At 35.2% G+C, this 25981-nt stretch overlaps 1 protein-coding gene and 3 pseudogenes across 1 annotated transcript; 3 read left to right on the top strand and 1 right to left on the bottom strand.

The window, feature by feature from the left end:
* Positions 1-565: 565 nt before the first annotated feature.
* Positions 566-2294, top strand: LOC120186276 (50S ribosomal protein L5, chloroplastic-like). The gene is given in 4 exon segments (XM_039190264.1): positions 566-644; positions 647-828; positions 930-1130; positions 1729-2294. Coding segments are annotated over 4 exon segments (807 nt in total). The 5' UTR covers positions 566-580; the 3' UTR covers positions 2089-2294.
* Positions 2295-2535: 241 nt separating this feature from the next.
* On the top strand, positions 2536-4336 carry LOC120186333 (annotated as a pseudogene).
* A 2001-nt stretch (positions 4337-6337) lies between these two features.
* LOC120186275 lies at positions 6338-13034 on the top strand (annotated as a pseudogene).
* Positions 13035-14283: 1249 nt separating this feature from the next.
* Positions 14284-23478, bottom strand: LOC120186277 (annotated as a pseudogene).
* Between the last annotated feature and the right edge of the window lie 2503 nt (positions 23479-25981).

Here is a 25981-nt window from a genome sequence, read left to right as displayed (position 1 = left end):
TTAAATATCATTTTTCTGTCATTGAATAATAAAAATTCTACTAAGGTTAAATTACAAATTTATTCTTAAACTATTTTAAATTTACAAAAAAAATCTATAATTAAAATTTTATATGAAGTTTAGTGATTAAAATAAAATTTTACCCTTTCATTAAATCTTTTTATATTTTTAATTTTGTAAAAAAAAATATATATAAATTTTATGAATTTAATTTTTTTAAAGAAAATATATAATATTTTCCAACTTGTTAAAAAAAAATATAATAAGGATAATTTAGTCAAATATACATTGTAATAATCTTTTATTCCTTTAACCAAACACGGTAATCTTACATTCTTGCTAAGTCAACCAAACACAAAATATAATATTCTCAGTAATCTTATTATCTGGTAATCTTACGTTACCACTGGTAATCTTACATTCTGTGAACCAAACGCATCCTAATATAGGCATTCTTGTAAATAAAGTAAACAGAGAGGCCAGTTTCCACCGCGCTTAAACCCCCTATCGTCGGAACTCCAAATATAATCCGCGTACTGGATAAGCCTTACTCAAAAAACCAATCCAAGCTTGCGTTTTCATGGCGTGTCCTTCGCTTTTACAATCCACAGCGTTGTCGTTCCACGGCCTTGCACCGCCATTGTCCGTCCGCCTGCCGTACGTAACCCCATAAATGGGTACGGCGGCGTCGTTTCGGTGAGGGCAACGGGAGAGATTGTGTTGGTGGAGAAATCGGAAGCCGAAAAACCTTATCGTCTAAAAGCTAATTACCTAGAGAAAATAGTCCCTTTGCTTAAAGAAGAGTTCAACTACACCAACATTCACCAGGTAAACAAATACTTGGATTTAGTTCTTCTTTTACTCCTTTTTTTGGGTTCAATTTTGGGTTTATATGCAATGAGATTTTGGAATGGGGGACTGGGGGTTAGGTTCCAAAGATTGAAAAAATAGTGGTGAATTGTGGGATTGGAGATGCTGCCCAGAACAAGAAAGGTTTGGATTCGGCAATGAATGAGATGGCACTGATAACGGGGCAAAGACCTGTGAAGACACGAGCCAGGAACTCTATTGCTACTTTCAAGATACGTGAAGGTCAGCCACTTGGAATTGCCGTTACACTTAGAGGAAATGTAAGCTTGCTTTATGCTCATTTTTTAAAATACACGACTTTATATACCCTCTGGACTGTTTTTTCATGTATAGTTCAGTTCATGTCGAGGATTGCTTTGCTCGTCCATTAATCTCCACACCATTGATGCGGTTGTTTTGGTAGATTTTAGGGAAAAACTATTAGTAGTAAGCAATTGTTGCTCGCTTGGTATAATGTCGGCTGTGCTGAATTTATCAGGGAAGAGCAACTTGCACTCCTTTGACGGGCAGTGAAATTTTTTTATGTTACATTTGCTCAGATGTTCTTAGGAACACAGGTACCGAATGGCTTGGAAGATGTAATGATTCTTAAGACTGATCGTTCACATTCGACTAGAGCAATTTGTCATTGGAGGGAAAGATTAAAAATATCTTAACTATGCTTTTGCTCCTCGAATTAACGTACCTGTATTTGTGTTTTGAAGGCTTTGTTTCAGTTATGTATTTGTGTTTGTTTCTGGTCATCATCCATGACTTATTTCTTTGCTGCATTGCACTTTCCCTTCTTGTTATCAGAATTATATTTAACTTTTGACACAATTGAAAATCGAAAACTGTTTTTGGCTGTTAATTTGACAGGTTATGTACTCATTCCTAGATCGGCTCATTAACTTGGGGCTTCCTAGGACTAGGGATTTCCAAGGTTTAAACCCTAATAGCTTTGATGGACATGGAAACTTTAGTATAGGAATTCGTGAACAGAGTGTGTTCCCTGAGATCAGGTTTGATGCACTTGATAAACCCAGAGGAATGGACGTTTGCATCACGACAACGGCCAAGTCTGATAAGGAAGGCCTGAAGCTATTGGCCCTAATGGGTATGCCTTTTAGAGAAGGTGGTGGTGGTGGTGGTGGTAGTGCTGCAGCAGCCCAACAACGCAAGAAGAAGCTCAAGTCTCACCATTTCGATAAGAAGGGTGGCAAGGGTGCACGGAAATGAGAGCTTTCTCCTGCTAAAGGGAAAAAGTATCTTTGAACCATTTTGTTGTTATTTTCATGGCATAATTTTATGGAGAAATTCCATAAAGATTGATGTTAAATTCCGGTGATTTGGTTGTATTACATTATTGCATAGGTAGTCGCAGCTGGGGATTTGATTCTCTGGTCTAAACCTCTTAATCCAATGTAGAAGGGTTTATTCTCAAATTTTTAGCCTTGTGTCTTTGTGTTTCTGTTGTGTTCATATTACTTCATTTATAAATCTTCATGACCTAAGCCAAAATATGGAGACCAAGAGCCCAAGCCCTGGATCCATTGCTTAACGCTATTGATTCTGATTTTTTATTTTCTGGAATTTGGACAATTTATTTGTGTGGCCATAGTTCATTGAGGACGAAGATATTTAAAAGAAACCGTGGGAGGATCAATGGCGCTCTTTCAGCACTAAAATGGCGATCAGTCTTTCCTTCGCTTCCGCCTTTCCCCACGTCAGTCCATCGTTTTCCGGCAAAACGAAAGCCGCAACATATATAGAATTAGATGCAGCGGAGAAAATTCTAAGACCAATTTACCCACCACACAAGAATCTGCACGCGAGAATGTTCTTCTCAAGGTAGCCTGGTATGGTTCCAAGCTTCTGGGGATTGCGGCTTCTTATCTCCGACCACCCTCTAAGGTTGAAGAAGCTGCCCAGAAAAATCTTGAGGGCCAGGAGCTATTGATCATACTGCAGTCGTTCAAACCATCAAAGCTGACTTTGAAAGATCTTATTTTGTCAATGGTACATGAAAATCAAAGCTCAGTAAATCCACTCGAAATCTTTTCTCTCTCTCTCTCTCTTCTTCACCTGAACATAGAAGTTGGTCTGTACAATTTGATGTTCTTTTCTTCATCAATTATCCAGAATGGAGGGAAGTTACAAGTTACAACATCATTTCTGTTGAAATCAGGGCAACTTACACTCGATGCATACGAAGAGGATTGCGAATTTGCTGATCCAGCTGGTTCCTTCAAAGGGCTTAGACTTTTCAAAAGGAATTGCACAAACTTTGGATCTCTTATTGAAAAATCAAATATGAAACTAATGAAGTGGGAGGACTTTGAGGTCAGTGTGCTATAACTTGCTTCTTTGCTTGTTATCATCTTCAATGTGATATAACAATGAACAATTTCTTCATGTTGTCTTCCATGGAAGTGCAGAACAATGGAGTGTGACACTAGAAATTTAGTTGTGTAATGTCATTTCCTTGGAGGCCTATTATGTAATTGGTACTTTTGGTCACATTTTTTATTTTCCCAACATCAGCTTACATCTTTGTAAAAGGTCAATGACCATGAAGGTATTGCATCAATATAATTCACAGTGCTTATCGTTTCAATATTTTGCAGCTACCGGATACACGGAGTATTTTTTTAATGAACAATCTGGAAAAGTTTGCAGGTAAACAAGTAATGAAGCTCTTCTCTTTCAGTTCTCTGGTTACCTTACCATCCATTCTTTATGGAATCTTTGCAGGCATGTGGAGCACTGGAATGTTCCCAAAATGGCGCTGTTGAAGCAACTTTTGAGACCGACCCGAGGATTCTGGCTTAAGCGAAAAAACAGCTAAAAATTGTGTAAGGAAACCTTTTAGCTAACCCTCCTTACAGGTCCATACACTAGGTTATCGCCATAATCATGCCAGTTCATCTTGTTTCTACGTACAAGGAAAAGGAAGTTAGGATTGTTAGCTAGTATCATTATGCATGTTTGTTACCCATAAGCAAGCCTGAGGCTAAACCATAATGAAGAAACTAATTCTTCTCTTGGAACACTTGTGACTGAATTTCTTCTTGTAGCAGGTACATTCATGTGTGTATATGTGTGTGTAAATACAAATGATATTATATGTGTTCCCATACATGGAAGCTGTTTATGTACGCGCTTCTCTTCTTTATTCTTTTCACCACTGTCTATTGCCATAGCTTTACTAAGATACAGACTATTAAATTAGAGTTTTTCATGCCTTTATTTTTCTCAGGAAGAAAACGTGGATTATGAATACCGATCCTTGGGGTAGTCTGCTTATCGCACCATTCACATCCTCCCATTGTTGAAAGATCGGCCTTGAGCAACCGATGAAAGATGACCGGAAGGAGAAGACAAACATCTCATCTGTGGGTTTGAATTAGTACATTTCATTTCTTGATCGGTATCGAGTCGAGTTGCATCATGTTTCACTAGTTCAGGAACTAACAATGCATGGTTAATGTTTCGATAGTAAGATGGAATATTGTACAAATAGCCTTATCCCAAAACTAAAGTAGACAAATCATGTTATAACTATCCAATATAATGTAATGTTTGCTGGTCTACTCAGTCCTTAAAGTAGACAAATCATGTTATAACTATCCAATATACAGTAGACAAATCATGTTATAAGATGGAATAATGTAATGTTCTGGATAGTGATAATGTTATAACTATCCAAAACTAAAGTAGACAAAAGAACAATATATCGGAGAGAAATACTTTTGAAGGTTTATCGTGGGGCACAATTTTCTCATCCGTGATTTGGGGAATATGGAAAGAAAGAAATAAAGTGACATTCAAGGGTGAAGACATGAACCTAAACCATATATTTCAATATGGCCACAATCTTTCAAAAGAAATTAAAGGAGCAAGTGAGAGTAAAATCGAAGAACTTACCAGATAACCACGATGGATGAAGTGGTCAAAAACCCCCAACGGGCACCTCACTCTTAACATTGATGGGGCATGCAACAGAAACTTGGGAACCGTCGCAGCAGGAGGGCTGATAAGAGAAGAAATCGGAGACTGATTAATGAGATTTAGAAGCAACATCGACAAATCTCCTATTTAGTAGCCGAACTTTGGGGGATTGAGAAGGGACTAACCTTAGTAAAATCCCTTAACATGAGGAATGTTATCATCGAATCAGATGCGAGAGAGGCCGTCGAACTTCTCAATGGAGATGGAACTTCCGATCTGCAGATGAAAGAGATCATAGATGAATGCAAAGAACTATTGCAGGATTTAGAAATAAAGGATGTAAAACACGTATGGAGAGAAGCAAATAGAAACGCGGATTGGTTGACGAAATCAGCCTTGATCGAAGGACAGTGTGAAGAAATTCTCAAAGAGGCGACGGAGGAAATCTTACAACCGATCGCGTCTGAGAGAAGGGGTGAGAAAACCCTAAGATTGTAAGGGAATACACTGTCATATCCCCTACCCTATGTACCAAAAAGAAATCATGTATTTGTTTGATCCAATTATTATTTTTAATGCATTTTATTGCATTTATTTTTTATGATTAATTTTCATTGATTTTTTTATATATTTATTAATTTTTTCAAATAATTTAATATGATATTTTATTGTACAATTGATACTTTTAACATGAATAAAATAAGAAAGTATAAAAATTAACATATATGTACACCAGTGTAAATATATACATTTTTCGATATCTTGATTACAAAAAATAAACACATAATTATATTGGTGCAAGTATATTTTTATATTTTTAAAAGAAATAAAAAATTAAAATATATATACTAAATTATTTATGTATAAATTTATTAAAAATAAATTAAAAATAATAAAAAACTATAATATCTATTAATTTTCATGTAAATGTTTTTAGTTTAATATTAAGAATTTAACTTATTAAAAAGAAAATATATCTCAATGATATTTTGATAATAACATACATTTTCTTTATCTTCTATATCTTTAATCAAACATTATAATCTTATACTTCTCACAAATGACTCAAACAAGATAATATAACATACTAAGTATATATTAAATATAATATTTTCTTAATTGTAATTTCAAATTCCATGAATCAATCGTTCTATAAATTAACCGGATAATGATCCTAATTTCTCCGGTCTTGGCCGTCTTCTTTCTGCAACATTTCCCCGTTTACCTAAACTTGATCGTACGATTGAATACAAGAAAACAAAAGCAAGCAACTTTGACTATTGATTTAAAAAAATTAAACACGATTATCCTAGAAACTACAGTTATTTACAAGCACTTGACTAGATTGAACGTATGCATGATTGGGTTCAACATTTAAAAAGAAGAAAGCACAAAGATACCAATGTCGGTGTACTAGTTTAATAAACCAAATGGTATCAATTAGTTTCTCCAGGCTGGCGTTGTCAATGTCGATACAGATATGGCCATCCTTGTTTATCTACCATATTTAACTCTCTTCTACCCCACTTATTATTATACTGCAACAACTCACCCTTCCTTTTTTTCCTTACCATTGTTTAATCAAGTAGGAGATGGGATATTTGACCATGAACACCAAATTGATCTGGCTTTTCTTCTTAGAACTTAAGAATCCTTTCCTTGGAATATGCTCTTTTCCTAGAAAGTCAAAAGAGAGGGAAAAAACAGACGAAAATTTAGAAAGAAAATACAGTATGTGTACGTGAAAAGTGGAATTTTCACAGGAGACTCAATCTTTGACATATATATCACTAGGAAACCTCCCAAAGAAGAAGTTTTTAAGAAAATTACATAGAGGGAGACTTTACATCTACCGACACTCTCTCTGAATCTGCAGAAAGTCTTTCTTTAATCCGGGTTGAAGTCGGGTTAGGGTAACCCAAAATTCGAATACCAAGAGCATGTCAATGGAAACAAGCTACGGGTCAGGGGATCAGGGCATCAAAGGAATACCGACTCATGGTGGACGCTATGTTCAGTACAACATTTATGGTAACCTCTTTGAAGTTTCCAGAAAATACGTCCCTCCTCTTCGCCCCGTCGGCCGTGGTGCCTATGGTATTGTCTGGTATGATCTTTTTGTTTTTTACTTTCCTCCTTTTAACCTTTTTTCGGTTAAAGTTTCTAGCTTGATTGACTTACTGTTCGGTTAAAGTTTCTAGCTTGATTGACTTACTGTTTATTTCATTTTCTGGGTTTGTTTTAATCTTGAGCTTCAATATGATAGTTTCAAGAGGTCAACATGTGATCATTTTGCTTTGTTAGATTTAAGTTTTCTTAATTTATAAGTTAATTACATGTTTCAGTTGGAACTTGATAATTTAGATATCCTGTTCGGTTAAGTTTCTAGCTTGATTGACTTACTGTTTATTTCATTTTCTGGGTTTGTTTTAATCTTGAGCTTCAATATGATAGTTATTCAAGAGGTCAACATGTGATCATTTTGCTTTTGTTAGATTTAAGTTTCTTAATTTATAAGTTAATTACATGTTTCAGTTGGAACTTGATAATTTAGAGATCCTGTACAGATTCTTAAGGAAATGAAAAGTCTGGGTAAATGGTGATGCAGTTTATAAATGCATTTGGCCGAGAAGATTGAAAGAAGTTAACATTCTGTTCTTTAAGCTTACTGTCTTTTGTTATTAATAGTTTGAATATAAGATTTGATTCGGCCGCTATTTTTCTCAGTGCCGCCATGAATTCGGAGACAAAGGAATGCATTTGATATAGGATCGATGCCAAAAGGACATTGCGAGAGATCAAGCTTCTTCATCACATGGATCATGAATGTAAATTCTGCTATTCGTTTTTGTGTTAGAAGATAACATCTAACCATGCATTTGAAATAGGACATTAAAGTTTGTCATGTGCGCATGACTAATGCTTTTATCTTGTTAGTTTGCAACCAACATACGATAGTGTGTTGGTTTCTTATTCTTAGTGTGACAAAGTTCCTTTCATTATCGTATATGCATCTTAGTAATGGCATGAGGGTGTAGTAGTAATTTCTGATTGTGGAATTGTAGTTTGACTGGTCAGTGCTTTTTCTTCAGGTGATTGCCATCAAAGACATCATACGACCACCACAGGGAGAACTTAACGATGTACATTGTTTGAACTCATGGACACTGATCTTCATCAAATCAACGATCCAACCAATTGACAGACACATTGTCGGGTTGGTATCAAAATTTCCCTCATATAATGATCTTACTGTCATCTTTTGTCATATTTGGTTAGAAGCATTGTATGATTTTGTTTTATTGCTTGGAAGCTGGAACCTTTGTTGATTATGCTACACTTGCAGTACTTTCTATATCAGTTTTACGAGGGCTCAGATATGTACATTCAGCAAATGTTTTGCATCGAGATTTAAAGCCCGGCAATTTGCTCTGAACTCTAATTGCGACCTTAAAATTGGAGACTTGGGCTTGCAAGAACAACATCTGAAACTGATTTTATGACAGAATACGTAGTCACTCGTTGGTATCGGGCACCAGAATTGCTTCTAAATTGTTCTGAATACACGGCTGCCGCAATTGATATTTGGTCGGTAGTTGCATACTTGGTGAAATCTGACTAGACGACCCCTCTTCCCCGGAAGAGACTATGTGCATCATTTGAGGCTTATCACAGAGTATTTTCTAGAATTCTCACTAGAAAATATAGTAAAGTTCTTTAGATTCTCTTCAACACTTTGCAGTTTTCTCGAAGTCTGGAGATTTTTTAATTGCATCCTGGTATCCTACTATGCCTCTTGGTAAGATTTGGTCCATTTTTGTTGGCCCTTTGGTTGCATGATTTCATATGTATTTTGTAACACCCCCAACCCGTATCCGACCCGAATACGGTCTGAGGTGTCACATTAACTTTTCAAACATTTACTTGGTATAAAATAATGAGTAATTTAAAACTTTTATAACATATAAATGACTAACTTACATAAAATACATTTATTATTGAAAAACCCGATCAGAGCATGTATAATTCACTTATTCATCTACATATACTTATTCAAAACGTTTACAAACTATTCAGAGCTTATACAATATACTCTTTTAAATACATGTCAACTAGAACTTTATATACAAAATACATATTATTCACCTCTTTTCTGATCTGACATTCAGTAAGGAGAACTAACCTGTCTTGCTCCACATTGCTCTTTACTCTTCTCGAAACCTACGTGTAAATCACTTACACGCTAAGTCTATGACTTAGTGAGGCAAATAAGCATATAATGTAGACTATAACTTGTATTCATGCTTGAACAATTACTACTATTATAGCATACCCAACCATATATTCGTTCATCCATCAAATCCATACATGCATATAATTATCTTCATTCCTATCATTATCATTTTATTGTCATTCATATTTCTATTCTCTTGTTCATATGATTTATTATGTTCATATCATATATCTTATAACATATACAATAATCACTAACACACATATATCATGTCATATAATTCATATCCCAAAACATACATATCCCATATATTGTATTCAATATTATCTCTTATTAGCCCATGTACACATTTGAGAACTGTAGATATGTGAGTCTATTGAGGTTGTGCACTATGTTGTCACCACAGCTCGTATAATTCCCACTAGGGGTGTGTAGAATTTTGTCCCGTACGACCACTATGTCCCGTAGGACCACGTAGAACACATATGTCCCGTAGGACCACTATGTCCCGTAAGACCACTATGTCCCGTAGGTCCACGTAGACCCTCGACTCTTGGCATGCCAACTATACCTCTAGCTCTCAATAAACATAACATGGGCATTTTCACTTATATCATTTCACATATACACTTTCATATCACATGTTCATATAAGCTCATAGTTTCTTTTCATGTAATTCATATAACTTTTCATATAATTCACATGTTCACATCTCTACTTTTCTGTCACATATCCCATGTACGTGTAATCATTGATCTTATAATCACATATACATATAATCATCTATATCATATTCTACTACACAAGCATTTGAGTACATTCATATGAGTCATATAACATGTGGTGAATCAGATGTAAACATATATAACTTACACACATTTAATCCAAACTATAATATATGCATGTTCATACTATTATACTATGACATTTATCTCGGAAATAGACTTATCGCAAGTCTAATTTCCATAATCATATATAATATGCACTCACCTTAGCCTTGTTTGCTTTGAATCAATCCTAATCCTTTGATTGTTTCGAAACAAGCTTTCCTTCTATATCTACATAGTAATACATTGATACTTATCAGTATACTAATTGATATATTCTAAACTATCACTTCTTAAGCTAAAAGAAAGGATAGTTTCATCTCTTAATGAAGGTATGTATCGATGCACTCTAGAGTGTATCGATGCATCCCTTAAAGTGTGCATCGATGCACTACCTGTGCATCGGTACACAAATCACCTTCGATGCTTTAATATTAAGGGGTGCATCGATGCACTATTTGTGCATCGATACACTGATGACATTCGATATTTGTATTTAAAGAAGTGCATCGATACACTTCATGTGCATCGATACACCTTGAACAATTTCTGGGATTTACTCATGATGCATCGGTACACAATGAATGTGTATCGATGCATTCTGCCCAGAATTCACTTATTGAACCCAAAAACTTATCCATTTTGGCTTAAATCCTTCATACTTCATCTCCTTTTATATTCTTAACTCCAGTACACATACTTAAACCAATATATACTCATTTATTTCATCTTAAACCTCAAAATCTTATCCTCCTCATTGAAATTCAAGAATTATACCTACTTTGCAACATGATTAAATTCCACTTTTAACACTTTGTTTGTTTTAACTAGATTGATGACAAGTCAAATTTAACTTCCAATTCTAGATATGAACTTTATTCCAAGATTTCATTCAAAAACTCACAATCTTTAATATCTTCTAATTCCATCATCTTTTGATTTTAAGATAACTTAAGCTTTCCTTAAGCTTAGTTATCATCTAATAATCATAAATCAATCTTAAATTTAACAAGAAACTAACTAACCAGAAACTCACCTTTGTTTTGGGTTCCCACGCATGAAGGAAGAAGAAGAGAAGGAGAACTCTGGAAGCTTGTAGATTTCTTTTCCCTTCCACGTGGTTAATATATAACCTTTCTTTAATTTAATTATTTCCCTTACAAAATACCCTTTTGCCCTTCACTTCATCTAATAATTACTTACCTCTTTCAGGTAATATTTCCAAATGAATCATTGAACTATTCCATTCTTCTACTTTAGTCACCAAGTTCTGAAATTTTACAATTTAGTCACTAACCCATAGATTGGGATGTTACATATTTTGCTTCCTCGGTGAAATTGCATGAATTTGTACTCTAACAAAAGTCAAGCCAGAAAATAGGCAGGGCCATCCCAGAAATGCTATCACCGAACAAGTCGCTAGATGATTCAGCATTTAGCCTGTAAGGTCTCTATACAAAATCAAAATCTCCAAGAACTGAACTTATTGTTGTGCGAGGAAGGCAAAGGTCTGGCCTTTGACCTTCTAGCTGTGAATCGAGGAAGAACGTTGTCTGGGGACTTGCATTGTCCTATATTAATTTTTGTGTCTTATTAGTGCTTATTTTGATGGAAGTTGAACAAAGTATGTTGAACCAGTAAATGATTTCTTTTCTCTTGAATAGCTTATAGGTTCACCTGATGATTCCAGCCTTGGGTTCCTTCGAAGTGACAATGCCAGAAGATACGTGAGACAGCTTCCACAATACCCAAGACAAATTTTTCGGCTAGATTTCCTAACATGTTGCCTGGGGCTGTTGATTTGCTAGAAAAGATGCTTATCTTTGATCCACATAGGCGTATTACAGGTATAATTAGTTGCTGAACTGAACTCTTACTTTTTTTCCACGGTTAAGATTCACAAAGTTCTAAGCTTGTTTTAAGCACAAGTTGCTATTTTGTGTTAGTTCTTTTACCAGCATTGGAGATTTTGCATGATGCTTATACTTGGAACTACGTCCCTTTTCTTTCTTTGCTAACAACTTTTCGTTGTTTGTTGAAGTCGATGAAGCTCTATGCCACCCGTACTTGGCACCTCTTCATGACATCAATGAGGAGCCCATTTGTCCGAGGCCTTTCAGTTTGATTTTGAGCAACCTTCATTCACTGAAGAAAATATCAAGGAGCTCATATATAGAGAATCTGTAAAGTTCAATCCAGATCCCATTCAGTCCATTTGAGATTAAAAAGATACAAGACTCTCCCTAGAATACTCTGCATAGGAATGGGAGTCCATTCCACTTTTGATCTCTTGTTGTCTGCAGAGCATTTCCTGCTCTTCAGAGTGATTCAAACCCTAGTGGATTAGGCTTTTATTTCAACCGTAGAGAGATTAGTTGTTATAGTCGATGATGATGTTACCACTTCAATCTTAGCTTGAGGAGTAAGCCAGAAACATGCACCCATGCTTTCTTCGGTACGAGAATGCATGAAGAATTCGGTGTTCTAAACTGCTGATTCTATTAACTTCTCATTCTTATCATGAAACTAAGAAGTTTAGCATATTATGTTGCTTCAATCAAGCTGGTTTTTCCTGGAATTCACTTCTGATTCTGTTTTTTTTAGGGAATTGGTGATATCTGGTTTTATTTTTCTTGAAATAAGAATGTTCTGCACAAAAATTGGTATGTCTTGCTCTGGTGAATGATGATTCTTTCGATGTTTGTATTTACATCAGGCTGAGCTTCGCCTTTGGATGCATACTTGCTGATATTATTAACTGCTTCCTTAAATGCTTTAGTATTCAATGTTTTGCCACACCAACTCCTCCAAAATCTGTGATTGAAGCACTGTGTCCTCTGCAACCTATAGCAGTGTACTCAAAGGACTCCACCAACATTCTTTTCCTGGCCTCTGCTCCTCTTATACCCAACATAACTGCCACCAAAACATGGATTGTGGCTCTATCCTGGCCGCCTGCATGGTCATGAACATATTAAAAGGTTGATCAAAATTACCATTGTTGTATAAAAGGCTTTGATTGCCCATATAGTAACAGAGACTAACCTATTTTGGTTGCTCGTATTTTGATTTCTTGTTTTCCCATATTTTTAGAAACAATGAAATTTTTTTCACTAAAATGGAAGCTAATCCATGCAAATTTTCGTAGTTAACAGATCCGTAGGTACAGAACTTGAATGCCCAATTCGTAAAAATTCATAGGGAACAGCATTAATTTGCCTTCCTTCCAAAGATCTGGGGCACAGATGATATTACTGCTCCAATGCTTAAATGGATGTTTCATTCAAGGCCTTGGTCCTGAGAGCCACTAAACTAGAGAAACAAAAATGGCTGCAGATCTTCATGTTTTTATGACGCCATGGTCTGCCTTTGGGCACATGGGGCCCTTTTTTCAACTCTCGGTTGCCTTAGCTAGAGCTGGACTCAAAATCTCCTTCGTTCAAACCAGGCTAAAAACATCAGAAGACTACCAAAAATTCCTCCAAGTTTATCTACTCACAATAACTTGGTGGAGGAGCTTCCATTGCCTGCATTGGACAACGGTGCGCTACCTGAAGATGCTGAGGCCACTGTTTATCTTCCATGTGAGAAAGATCAATACTTGAAAGCCGCATATGATCTACTTAAAGAACCTTTCAGGGAATTCGTGGCTGATCAATTACCAGACTGGATATTTGTTGATGTTATTCCTTACTGGGCATCATAGATCGCCTTTGAATATCAAGTCTCGCTTGTCTACTTCGCACCTTTCAATGCTTCCACCGACGTTTTCCTTGGCTCACCAGATTTTCTGTTTGGTGATGGCCAAAAGAAGCTACATTCATCTTCCGAAAGCTTGGTGTCGGCCCCAGAATGGGTCACGTTCCCATCTTCTGTTTTCTTCAAGAAGCATAAGCCTGCGACGGTGTCGGATGAAGTAAGGAGAAGGCATCAGGGCTCGTGCAAGACAGGCTGCAAGGTTATTGCTGAACAGGACAAGTACATTACTCAGCTTGTCGAGTACATGATAAATGGAATGTTTAATGATATTAATTCTGGTTGAAATTCTGTAATAATGGACCTTCTGAAACTATGGTTTTGGATTTTCAAAATACCATATAATTGCGATATATAACGTAATGGCTTCTGAATTGTTTTTTAATATAAAAAATACAGGTGTAAATCATTGAAAATTTTTATCCCAATCAAATAAAGGTTTCAAATACCGGCTAATCAATCTACTGAAATTCAATTCCAGGCTAACAAAATCACTAATATAATAAGTACTTTATTTGGTTGACTCTACTTATTTTATAAACATTTATACATGCAATAATACGTTATAAATAATGTGAAGAATAGTAGCTTAAAACAAAACAAAAAAGCATGCAACTGAGCATGACATGAATCCCTATGATGCTTAACCCTCTATACCTACAAATATTTTTTTTTGTGATTCTAATGAGATACAAAGATCCAATCATTTGCAAGACTTGATTTCCACTGATCCTCTTTTGCTTGGTTGAGCATTACTTTCGAGAAAATTGGTCCTCTTCCGCTTGGCATTCCACATGATTTTTTTTCCAGTTAAAATTCGATACCCTCCTCATTTATCTTCTGAATTTGCAGTTGGTGAAAGTTTCTTATCCAAATCATCAAGCAAATCATGGTATTCAGTAAATGCTGGATGTGACTGACAAAAAAAATTGAGAGCATGGTAACTCAAATTTCGATGAGAATAATTTTACTATGAACGGAGCTGTAAAAGCCACATACCTGCAATGTCATACTATATGCTTTCCACAACCGCATATCATGCCGGAAAAGATCAAAAAGAACCTGCAGAAGGGATTATGATCATGAAACCCTATGATGAACAACAGCTTGCATGGATTATTAATGTCGAAATGACCTAGAAATTTAAATAAACGATAGCAGTGCTGCATTTTTGAGATGATCTTCTACTAGATCAGGGAAAACAAAGATGTCCAATTCTTTGATGAATAAAATTACTTAGCTTACCAAAAGTAAGAAAACAAAGTGTTTTCTTATGACGGCTAATTAAGGCCTAGGTAGCGTTTTTCACACTTGGAATAGAGATGGGAAAAGAGGGGAAAGAGAATAAAAATTGGATCCTGCATAGTTCTCCATTATTCTCTTAACTGGCTGCCTTGAAACCTATGTGTGGTTCTTTTCTTTCATACAAGGGAGAGATATGGGAAGCCGGGAAGGACAGGCGACTATTTAAAGAAAATCACCAATCAACTAAACTCAGAAAATGCAGAAGAAACAATAAATAGGTAAAATAAAGTAAAATTCAAAAAACATTTGTCCGAAACACCAATTAACTTATTAAAGCACTTTCACAGTTTAAAATTAATCAAGTAATTAAAATATGTATAAAATATAAAAAGTTGTCAAAATTTATGAACATTCCAATAAAAAATTGTCCTTGTAAAGCATGGACAAAAATCTAGCAACTTTTTAAAGAGGAGTCCAGAGCAAAACGACAAAATCTAGCGAGTCCCACATGCTGCTTCAAATGAGGGCAAGGTAAGGTACATATATCAGTGATGCTAAAAATCAAATTGTCATTAAAACCAGAATCTTAATGTTAAATGAAAGAAATTATACCTCGGATCGCCTTAAAAGAGTGGCAAGAACAACTATCCACTCCTTGAACTTGACAGAGCACATATGAGCCAAGAGGAATTCAGCATCCAATCTGCTCTGTAACGTTCCCATTTGCAGCTGGACAATTTCAAAAACATGGTCCAACAAGCATTAGACTATCATACAAAAAAAAAATTGCAGAGAAAGTACGGTGGTTATTTTCTATCATCTAAATGTATACACAGTTAGTGCCTAAGTTGAGCATTTTGAACAGTTTCTTACATCACACAAGGTATTCCACCATGGTATATAAAAATACAACAAAGAGCAAAGAATATACACGAAAACATATTACTAAGAAAACTGGTTACCTTTTGCCCAATCAATTCTAGCCCTGATGCAAAATTCTCCAACCTAGCAGAGCCATATCTTTCTCGTTGAAGATATTCCTGCAGTGTATTGTTAAGTGGAACAAATGAAAATCACTTAACCCCATAAAATGACATTTTGAGCCAGCTATTTTTTTCTCACCACTAAATCAAACTGAGTGCCTTTTACAAATGCAACAAGCTTGGAAAGTTCCTTTCCTGACATCAAATAGCTAGCATGATTTTCCAATATGTTCTTGACGGAAGCAATATGAGCACTCTGGTCTTTGAATGAAGTGCTGTTACAAAAAAAAATAGAGGGGAATGAATTAAGTGTTATCTTGAAATTACAACATCCCAAGGTAATGTAGAACAATTCATGGAAGTCAATAACCTTTTATCTAATGATGATCTACTAAAACTAGAACGCAAAAGGAAATAGCCCAAGAATCTAGGAGATAGTTTGTCCGAATCTGTAGATGATTGCTCAAAATCTCTCCCTGACCGCAACAAGAACCTCACCTAAGAACAAAAGAGAAAGAAATCATGATTCAGTAAGTGTTTATTACCAAAAAATTCATTTACACAAACATGTGACCATGCAAGAATAATACCAGCTCTCCAGCAAGTTCATATAATGATTCGTCTAGAGTAGCCTGCAAAGGATTTGATAATGCGTTCAAAAGTCTTAAGGGGATAAATAAAGGTAAAACAGAGAGAAAATAATTATGAAAAATATTAGCAAAAATCTACCTGCAATAAGCGCAAAGCACAGTACTGACTAACAGCAGGACCTTCAAGTTTGGCAATTACCTGCACAATTTTTATAAAAGGAATGAATTTGATCAGACAATCATGTAGAACAGGAGATGACGACTTCTATACTCCACTGATCTATTAAAAACCTTGCATACTGTTTTCTGACAAGGAATTCACATGCAATAAGAGAGAATGTTCCCCTTGCTTCTCATGCATAGCTTTCCAGCTACATCTAAGGAGGGAGAGATACATAATTCTTAGAAGATAAACAAACTCTGTAAATTTACTTCTTATAGGTTGACCATAACTGCTGAACTGTATAAGAACCCAAAGCATGCTTTAAAAAAGGCTCTATGCTTGTATTAAATAAAATTTCAACCATCTCCGAAGAGGAAATATCTTTGGAAAAATTGAAAAGGCAATGACAAGAAACATGACATGTTTAGAACAAGGTTAAAAATTCCAAAGAGAAAATTATTCTTACAAGAATGTAGCACGCTGAAGTGCGGTACCATCTCCGTTGGAAGCAGTCTTCAAACAACCTTTTGCAATAAAATTAGTGAGGACAATTTTTGGATGGAAAAAGAATGAAGGTGCGCTAATTAAATAGAATGATGATACAACCAATGCCCAGTGTTAACTCGATACAATTATCACTCAAAAGAAGGTCAAATGTATCCAAATATAGTTAATCACTACAGAAGATAAGGAAGAAGAATCACACACACACAGAGATATATATGTCCAACATCTTTCAGACATGTTTTGCATTTGTCAACTGGAAAAACAAGTCAAAAAGAGGACTAAGAACATACTCTGTAGATCTTCCTGCAGCAGTGAACAGATCGGCCCAATGTCTACCATCAGTTTTTCTTGCAACACACACCACATCAAGATACTGGAAAATTTCTGATCAGATCACAGGTCTTCTCCAAAAGAGGCATTCTGTTTCTGGACTGAGACCTGGTTTTTAGTCACATTTTGCCTGCAAGGAACCAATATAATTGAGTTCTTACAGGGTAAGCAAAAAGAGAGAACCGAAAAAAGAGAAGGGGAGAAAAAGGCACATAAAAACCTCCAGCCTTCTAGTGAACACAGCGAGATCAAGGCTGGTCCCTAAAATGGTCCAAGCAAAATAGAAGGAACATTTGCTAAAACCAGCAAGTTTATGTGGGTAATTTTTATTTTTCTAGTTTCCCGAAAGCTAAAAAACTGCAACATTAGGACTGCATGGAAATTCCCTCAATTATATGCACAGAGATACACAAATAGTCATTCCAAGCATAGCTTGGACAGTCATTTTTCCCAGTTGAATAATACCTTGAAATCTCAGCATCAAATACTGTGAAAAGAAGCCACTCTAAACAATGTGAAAAATGAGGCTTCTCTGCTGATATTTTTGCCAAACGTAAAGCCTCCTCGCTTTTGTCCCTCTGCAAGATGCAGAACCAGAAGTAGAATAATAAAGAGCATGTATGACCAAGGTAGCATTTTACTTTAAAACGAGGCGCACCATTTAGAGCTGTGACTTTGTATATAAACATAAACATCCTTTAATGCTACTCTGAAAGCATATATATCTTTGCAAATAACTAAATTAAGTTCCAAAAAAATTGTAATGACGCGGGAACTTTATTAATTTTGTATAATATTTTAGTATTTTAGTTTTATTCTATAATATCTATTAATTATCAGACATGATAAATGGCTAAGGCTAGGCTAGGACTATTAAATTTTCAGGGTTATTAATTCTCTTTAGGTTTAAATCTAGGATTCTAATGAAAAACTTTATTTGCAAGAAAGCCTAGTAACTTTAGTTGGAAGAAAGCCTATAAAATAAGTTGTAGGCTTTACAGCCAACATAATTATTCTTATTATTTTCTAGAATTAATAGAAAGAAACTAGAAGTTTCTATAACCCTAAGTTTTCTAAATTCCATCTTTCTTGTTTGTTCAGCCCTAATTCAATCGATTCACTGCTATTTTCCCGACTAACCACATCACCTAATACACTTTTTGGTCAGCCAATAACAAACTTTTAAAGAAAGAGAATTAAGTCTGCCTGATGAAGTTTAAATAGGTTTGATTAGTAAATGGATATAATGCCAAAATCCATTACCATAAAATATAAAAGAAATCAATTCTTTCTAATAAAGACAAGAAATTTTGATGTCCACATTCCCGTATGATTATGAATTTAGACTTTAAATGAAACAAGGATTTGGCACACTTAAAGATATGAGAAAAAATAGACATACCTGAAGGAGATGTCGGAGTAGGCAATGCAATATAGTTTGAGCTTGGGGAGTTGGCTCAAAACATGGAAATTCTGTGCATGCTGAAAATGACATTCTTTGAGACACGCCAACCACAACCCCAGCATTTGGAAGAAGCCCCAAAGGGTACACCTCGCGGTCAAATTCCAGATCTGGATCCAACTGATAATACATATAGAAATATTAAAACTAGTAGATATGCCAAATAACCAGATCAAATGCCTTGTATGATCTTTTTTGAAAAAAAAATACTGAATAAGAGAAATGTTGACAAGAAAAGTGCATTAAAGGAGTAACAAGATCAGACGGAAATCACACTCTCAGGTCATAATACCTGCAAAAGTCCTCCTGCTTAAATGAGTCAACGCCTAGAGATGGATACCAAACCTGTAAAAATAAGCATCCAACAAAAATTAAATCAGACTAGTAAAAACAAGAGAATTTACAGAAAAAACATAAAACGAAATGTGTTGGACAATCAATTTTAACAGTAGGTTACCTGCATTCCTCTGTAGCCATAGTCCAACCAGGAGACATCCTCAATTAGATTTGTTTTCTCTTCTGATTGACCACATGTAACCCAAATAATTCAACCGAATTGGTGAGTTCCCTTTCCCTTCCATTATCCAAATCAAGTAATGAAAGCTCCCCATTCGTTCTCAGTATCAGACATCTAGAAAAGTAAGTAAATATCAGGCACATGCAATGTGTAGAAAGTTCAATGCACCAGTTCAAAGGTGATACCTTGCAGGCTCTCGGGCTAACAAGTTTGATGAAGATGAGTTATGATTGTCAAGGGCACTGTCTCTTGAAATTTGTTCAGGAATAAAACGCATAGCTGCAGGATGGCTTTTTGCAGTCATGATCGAGAGTTCTCGAACTGTAGAAAGCTGTTTGTCATTTTATCACTTAAAAACGTATGAAGATACTTACACATTATTTTAAAGCACAATCATTTATATATTTCAATCAAATATTTAAATAACTGGATAACATTCCTTTACCTGTAAATCCGGAGTACTAGAAGGTGTCAGTTCACCAGATAACTTCACATGGAATATGTGTACATCAAAAGGCCGATAGGTGACTAGTATGTAATCTTCGTAGACATCCATTACCATTGGCTTTGCAAGCAATGGTTTACGACAAAGTAGTGAGCTCTGATCAAGGTGATATCGAGGATAAAAAAGCAACTCATACCTGCATACATTCATTTGCATCAACCACAATAAACAATAGTTGATCATGAAACTAAACGAAAAGATTGCAATTCGTAAATCTTCATTTAAAACGAATGATACAAAGAAAGAATTGAAACTTGTGGCCAACAAAATAAGAGTCCTTGATCAGTTGGAGTTTAAAGGAACTGATAGTGTGATGAGTTGACCATGAATCTCGGGCATCCATATTTTACCAGAAATTAATCAACAATTTAAGTACTTGGACAGAGTTGACAAGTTCTGCAGGCAGAAGTAATTCAGCGGGCACAGGGCACATATTTGCAACTCACATGTGAGATGAATCAATGTAATTATTTATTAAAAACAAACGACAGAAAGAAAGAATTGAGGCTTGCTGCCAAAAGCTTAGGGTTCAAAACAAGAGTACTTGATTGGTTGAAGTTTAAATGAACTGGCAGCAGTGCGATGACTTGCCCATGATTTCAGGCATCCTTATATATCAGAAATTAATCAATAGTTAGAAGTACTTGGACAGAGTTGGCAAATTCTGCAGAAATAATTAAGAGGGCACAGATTTGCATCTCACATGTTCGAAGAATCAATGTAGTTGCAGACACAACGATCTTCCCCAGCCATAACAGACCTTCGCACTGAATCTTCTGTTCCTGAGAGATATCTCCAAACACTCGCCACTTCTTCAGTCTTATATCATATAAAATCAACCCATGGAGACCAGCAACTGCTAAATACATTCCATCCTTGCTTGCTGCCACATGCTGAACAGGCCAGTTATGTGAAATGTAAGAAACCTGAACAAAAGCAAAACAACATCAGGATACTCACATTTTATGGGAAAACAGAATGAAAGCAGACAGTTATTGAAGTTGAGACTTGGATGTATAACTGGAAGGTTTAAATGTAGCATCTTTAGCTCATCAGTCTCTTCTGACTGCACAACAAGCAATCTATCTTCACCATAAATCACTTGACGGACATAAGTCATTCCCGATACTCCTCTACTAAGGCAACATTTTCCAAAAGAAAATGAAAGAATTCTCTCCAACGATCCCTCCTCAATAGCATAAAGCCTATATCCATTCATCCCACTGCATTAATGAGGTACCGCCCATCAATGGCTCATATTTACAATCCTGGTTTGTCTTAACTACTGGAGAAGAAGCAGAACTCAAACCAATTTGACGGATGGTTGACATTAGACGACATCCAGAAACAGACCAAACTGTAAGTCCTCGTAACTTCCACCCAACTGCAAAAGCAGAATTATCTGGCGTCCATTCAATACAACAGACAGAACCAGTGTCTTCCATCGTATATCTGCCAAACAAGAAGATCAAGAAGTAAAGTTTTCACCCTTGATGCAAAAGCTTGAGCCCATAACATTGGTTTCTATAACACTGTGGTCCAAAAACTTACTAAATAAGTGCCGCTAAGGAACTAGCAAAACCAAAAACTTACTAAAGTGTTGCTTAACAGAAGGATTTCATAGCACCGTAAAAAGTTCAGTGCAAGTTGACAACCGCAAGGAATGTGATTTTACAAAAGAGTGCTGAGGAAAATATCTTATTTAACTACCTAGTAGAAATATATAGTGACTAGTTAGTTCACTCAAAGAACAAAATGTAAATACATTAGAGTATACCACCAACATTCTAGCTTTACCAGTAAAGACAATGCATACCCCCAGTCATATAAGGAGACAGTACGAATGAGCAACCCAGAGTCAGCCAAATCATATAACTCAACAACACCTCTTCTGGTACCAACGGCAAGGATTAGTTGATCTCCAGCAACTGAAGTACATACAGCATCACCATTTCCCAATTTTTTCTCAGGTTTAATGGATTCACCTGCCTTTAAGCCTTTCTTGCTCGCAGTGCATGAAACTAGTTGTCCATCAGAATATAGACTAACAGAAGCCTCATCAAAACACAAAACTCCAATTTTGCTATAGCAGCTTTCTTGGAGACATTATTATTCGAGGCAAAAGTACTGTCGTCCTCTCCAGAGGCAGTTAAATTAACTGGAGAATGTGGTAATGTAGCAACTTCATTCTCATTGTGTTGGGAGGAATCCAGTCCAAAAACTCCATAAAACTATACAGATAAAGTAAATAAAAAAATCAAATTCCATGTTAAAAGGAACTGCATAAGACAGGATAAAATTGCTGCAACTTGTTAACTATGGATTACCTCCCCCTTCCAAGAGATACTATATAAAGATCCATCAGAAAGCCCAATAGCATATGTTTGTTATCACTCACAATATTGCTCCTACATCAAAGAGGTTCAAAGGAAAGATGAGATACTGAGAATAACTAAAGTTAAGATCAAAACTACCAAAAATGAAAAGGAAATATTTACACGGCCAAATCATTTTCAGGAAAAGGCACTTGTTCATTCAGAACTCGAGTTATCGTTGCTAGAAACAGACCAGAGGGTTGCTTCCCCCCTAATTGTACTTTTCTCTCAGTAAACTGGACCTTAAAAATGTGAAGAAAGAGAGATGAAGTCTGCAAAAATAAAAACGAGTAAGATTTAAGTTCATAACAAATAAAGTTACGTGCTTAAATATCTTCAGAAGCAGTACACCGAAACAAAGAAAACAATAAATGGGATATATCAAACATCATCCTTTTATCATTGAGCAATCCGGGCAAAAGGGAACTCTTATCCATCATCCTTAAGCGTGAAAATAAAACAAATCAAGCTAAATGCAATTATCAAGAGTAATATGCATAAACTGTTTTTCTGCTTCATTTTAATTTTACTCCATCAACACCGAAATTCCAGCACCCTAATACTAAACGAACATTTAATCAAAACAGTGACAGAAACAACTTCAAATAAAAGAAAATTAAACTTGCACCATGGTAAGCTAAATCAATTCTCTGAGAAAAAAAAAATAAAAAACTCACAAGAACAGCAATCAGTTTGGTGTCAGGGCTCCAAACGGCCTGCAAATTCTCGCCTTCTCTTTGCAGCGAATCCGCATCTCTCTTATAGCTCCCTAACCTCACTCTATGCTGCAATCACCGACACACAAATCAATGAAAAGGCTTTATAAATGAGGAAAACAAAAAACCTAATCATGAAACAAAAGCATGCATTTGTGTAGGAAATACCTGGGAGGAACTCCATAGCTCGAGATGCAAAGGCGAAACGACGAGCAAGAGTCGGTTAATGAGTTTTAGGTAAATGATCTTTTGCGACGTGGGATACTGCCCTTGCTCTAATGGAATCACCTGCGGATATCCATATGCCATATACATCTTCCTTTTCTTCTTCAATTACACTTGATTTTTCCTTTTCCTCATCTAAGGATCTAATTTCAAGAAATAGATCTGAGGGAGCAGAGCATTCCTCCTTTTTGAGAAAAAATGAAACACATTAGATCTCATAGATCCAGGAGAGGAGTGGCATTTTCTTTTTCTCTTAAATCGATTAATTTCTTTCTGTTTCAACAACAAGAAATACTGAAATGGATTTTTATTTTTTATAAATTAAAAGAAATGACCTGTCCCCTCTCCTTGGGTCCCTCCTTTTCCTCTTTTTTTTTCCATTTAAATAGAGGGGGGGCTGAACCCTAAACTACGGGCAGAGAGATCAACACATTGACTATTATAAGTGATGATGCCTAGCATATCGCCCCATACACTAAAATGGGCATTCCTTGGTGGTTTGATAAGTGAATCCTGCCGCCGTTGAACATGCTGACCACCAATGAGTCATAGCATTCATGCAAAACTTGCTTATGCCACTACCCCATAGCTCAACTTGTGGTACTCGACACACTCCATCGATGCATCCATAGTATATAATTTCATATATTATCATAATGATATATCATTAAAAGTAAATTTATTTTCAAAAATTTATAATAACTATAATTGTTTATTCACCGATTATACATAAAATTATACGTTGTTAATGCATCAATATTAAGTCTATTATCATTTATTTTAATAATTTATGATGATTACAAGTAGTAATATATGTTCTAAATACTCTCAATTATTTGACAATAAACGCTCAAATATATTGCAATCGTTGGTGCTTGGACTCGGAACTTCTAAAGACAACAATCATCCCTTTAACTACTAATATGGCTTGTTATATGCATTAAGTCTACTATTGTTATCATTGTCGTCACCATCTATAATATATTTAAGTGTATAATTTAATTGATATCATGAGCTAATCAAATAGTAGATTAATTAAAATTAATAAAATGAATTTTATTGTGAATGTATATATGTTTATTTTGATAAATTTAATATATTTCAAAAATTAAATAATTTATATTATCACGTTGAGGTAAGTATTAAGGTGAATTTTAATATATTATGTAATTGTACGCATAAAAACTTTAATTATGGTTTAATGTGGTCTCAGTGGTAGAAGGGAGTGTTGTTCTCTCAATAACTTTCGATTAGAGCAGTTACTTCTGAATCATATGTGTGTGCGTTCTCAATAGATTAACAACATATTTGACCGTACAGTATTTTATAATTACTCTATATTAACAAAATATTTGACCATATATTAGCTTGTAAAAAATAAATTGAAATTATTTGTATAAAATTAAACATTAAATATGATGGAAAACATTACTAATTTCATCAAATTCATAAAGAAATGAAAATGGACGAGTAGTCAAGTTTTGAGACTTAAGATCACAATATATAGTTATTATTATTTTACTGTTTATCCAAACATATGCTACTTCTGTATGTACTATTGTAATGTGTTAATTTTCCATGCGAAACAATTGTTAAAGACAAGCTCATTCTTCTTCTTCATCAACTAAACTCTCAAAAAATTTATTGTATGTGATTAGTTTGCCCAAAAAATATTTTTTAATGGTCTCAATTAAGTGGGTCTCATGTGAGTTAATACTAATTTGTTTTTTTAATTCATTAATTGATTAAAAATTATAAATAAAAAAAATTAAAACTCGTCACACCGAAATGACAAGTTCATTTGGAATTTAAAATAAACTAATTGTTTATAGCCGTTAGCCAATAAGCAACAGCAACGATAAGATTTCAACGGGCATATTAGAACTCGTCACCTCAACGTGATAAGTTCTATAGGATCTTTGTAAAATATAGTTGTTTATAGCTGGTAGATTTGGGGTTTATGATTTTTATTGTGAATTGTTAAGAAAAAATGAGATTTTTTCTAATAATTCGTGAAAATGTCTACTAGATAAAATGTTACGTCGTGATGTTGTCCATATTTCTTCGCTCGAACTCACTCTGAAAGAAGAATGGAGCATTCGTCAACGAGGAATGACACTTAGAAATATGCATCAATGAATTATTATATATAAAACAATCCGGGTTGTTTCCAACCATATTTCTTCATGGTTTTAGGGTGAACCTAACACTGATTTCGGCGATGATTAAACGTTGGAGGTCCGAAACACATACTTTCCATTTTTCGAGTGGTGAAGTGACGATTATGTTGGAAGATGTCACTTACCAACTCAGTGTTTTGATTAATGGTTCGACACTAGTGAGGCACAATGATTACAATCGATTCCAAATCGTTGAGGAAGTTTTAGGAAATATGTCACCACTAGAGGTCTAAGAGAGGTATCAGATACATATAACTTGGTTGGAGTATGAATTTCATGTAATTGACTACTCTATCGAGGATGAGGTCAAATTTGCAACCTAAGGGCATCTTCTCCAATTGATTAGAGGGATATTGTTACCTGATAAATTCAAAAATTTGGTGCACACTCAACATCTTTTGATGTTGAAAATTTTTACTGAGTGTCGTAACACTTGTTGGGGCTCGACTATTTTGGTATTTTTATGTTGGGAACTTTGCAAGGTTATAATAGTTGAAAGGGGGAAAACTGATAAAGCGGGTTGTCTAGTCTTGCTACAATCTTGGCCCTGGTATCTTTAACGTTGT

The sequence above is a fragment of the Hibiscus syriacus genome, unplaced genomic scaffold (genome assembly GCF_006381635.1).
Source record: "Hibiscus syriacus cultivar Baekdansim isolate YM2019G1 unplaced genomic scaffold, ASM638163v2 tig00113337_pilon, whole genome shotgun sequence".
NCBI lineage: Eukaryota > Viridiplantae > Streptophyta > Magnoliopsida > Malvales > Malvaceae > Hibiscus > Hibiscus syriacus.
The sequence above is the reverse complement of the archived record's forward strand: the minus strand, read 5'-3'. Positions and strand labels throughout refer to the sequence as shown.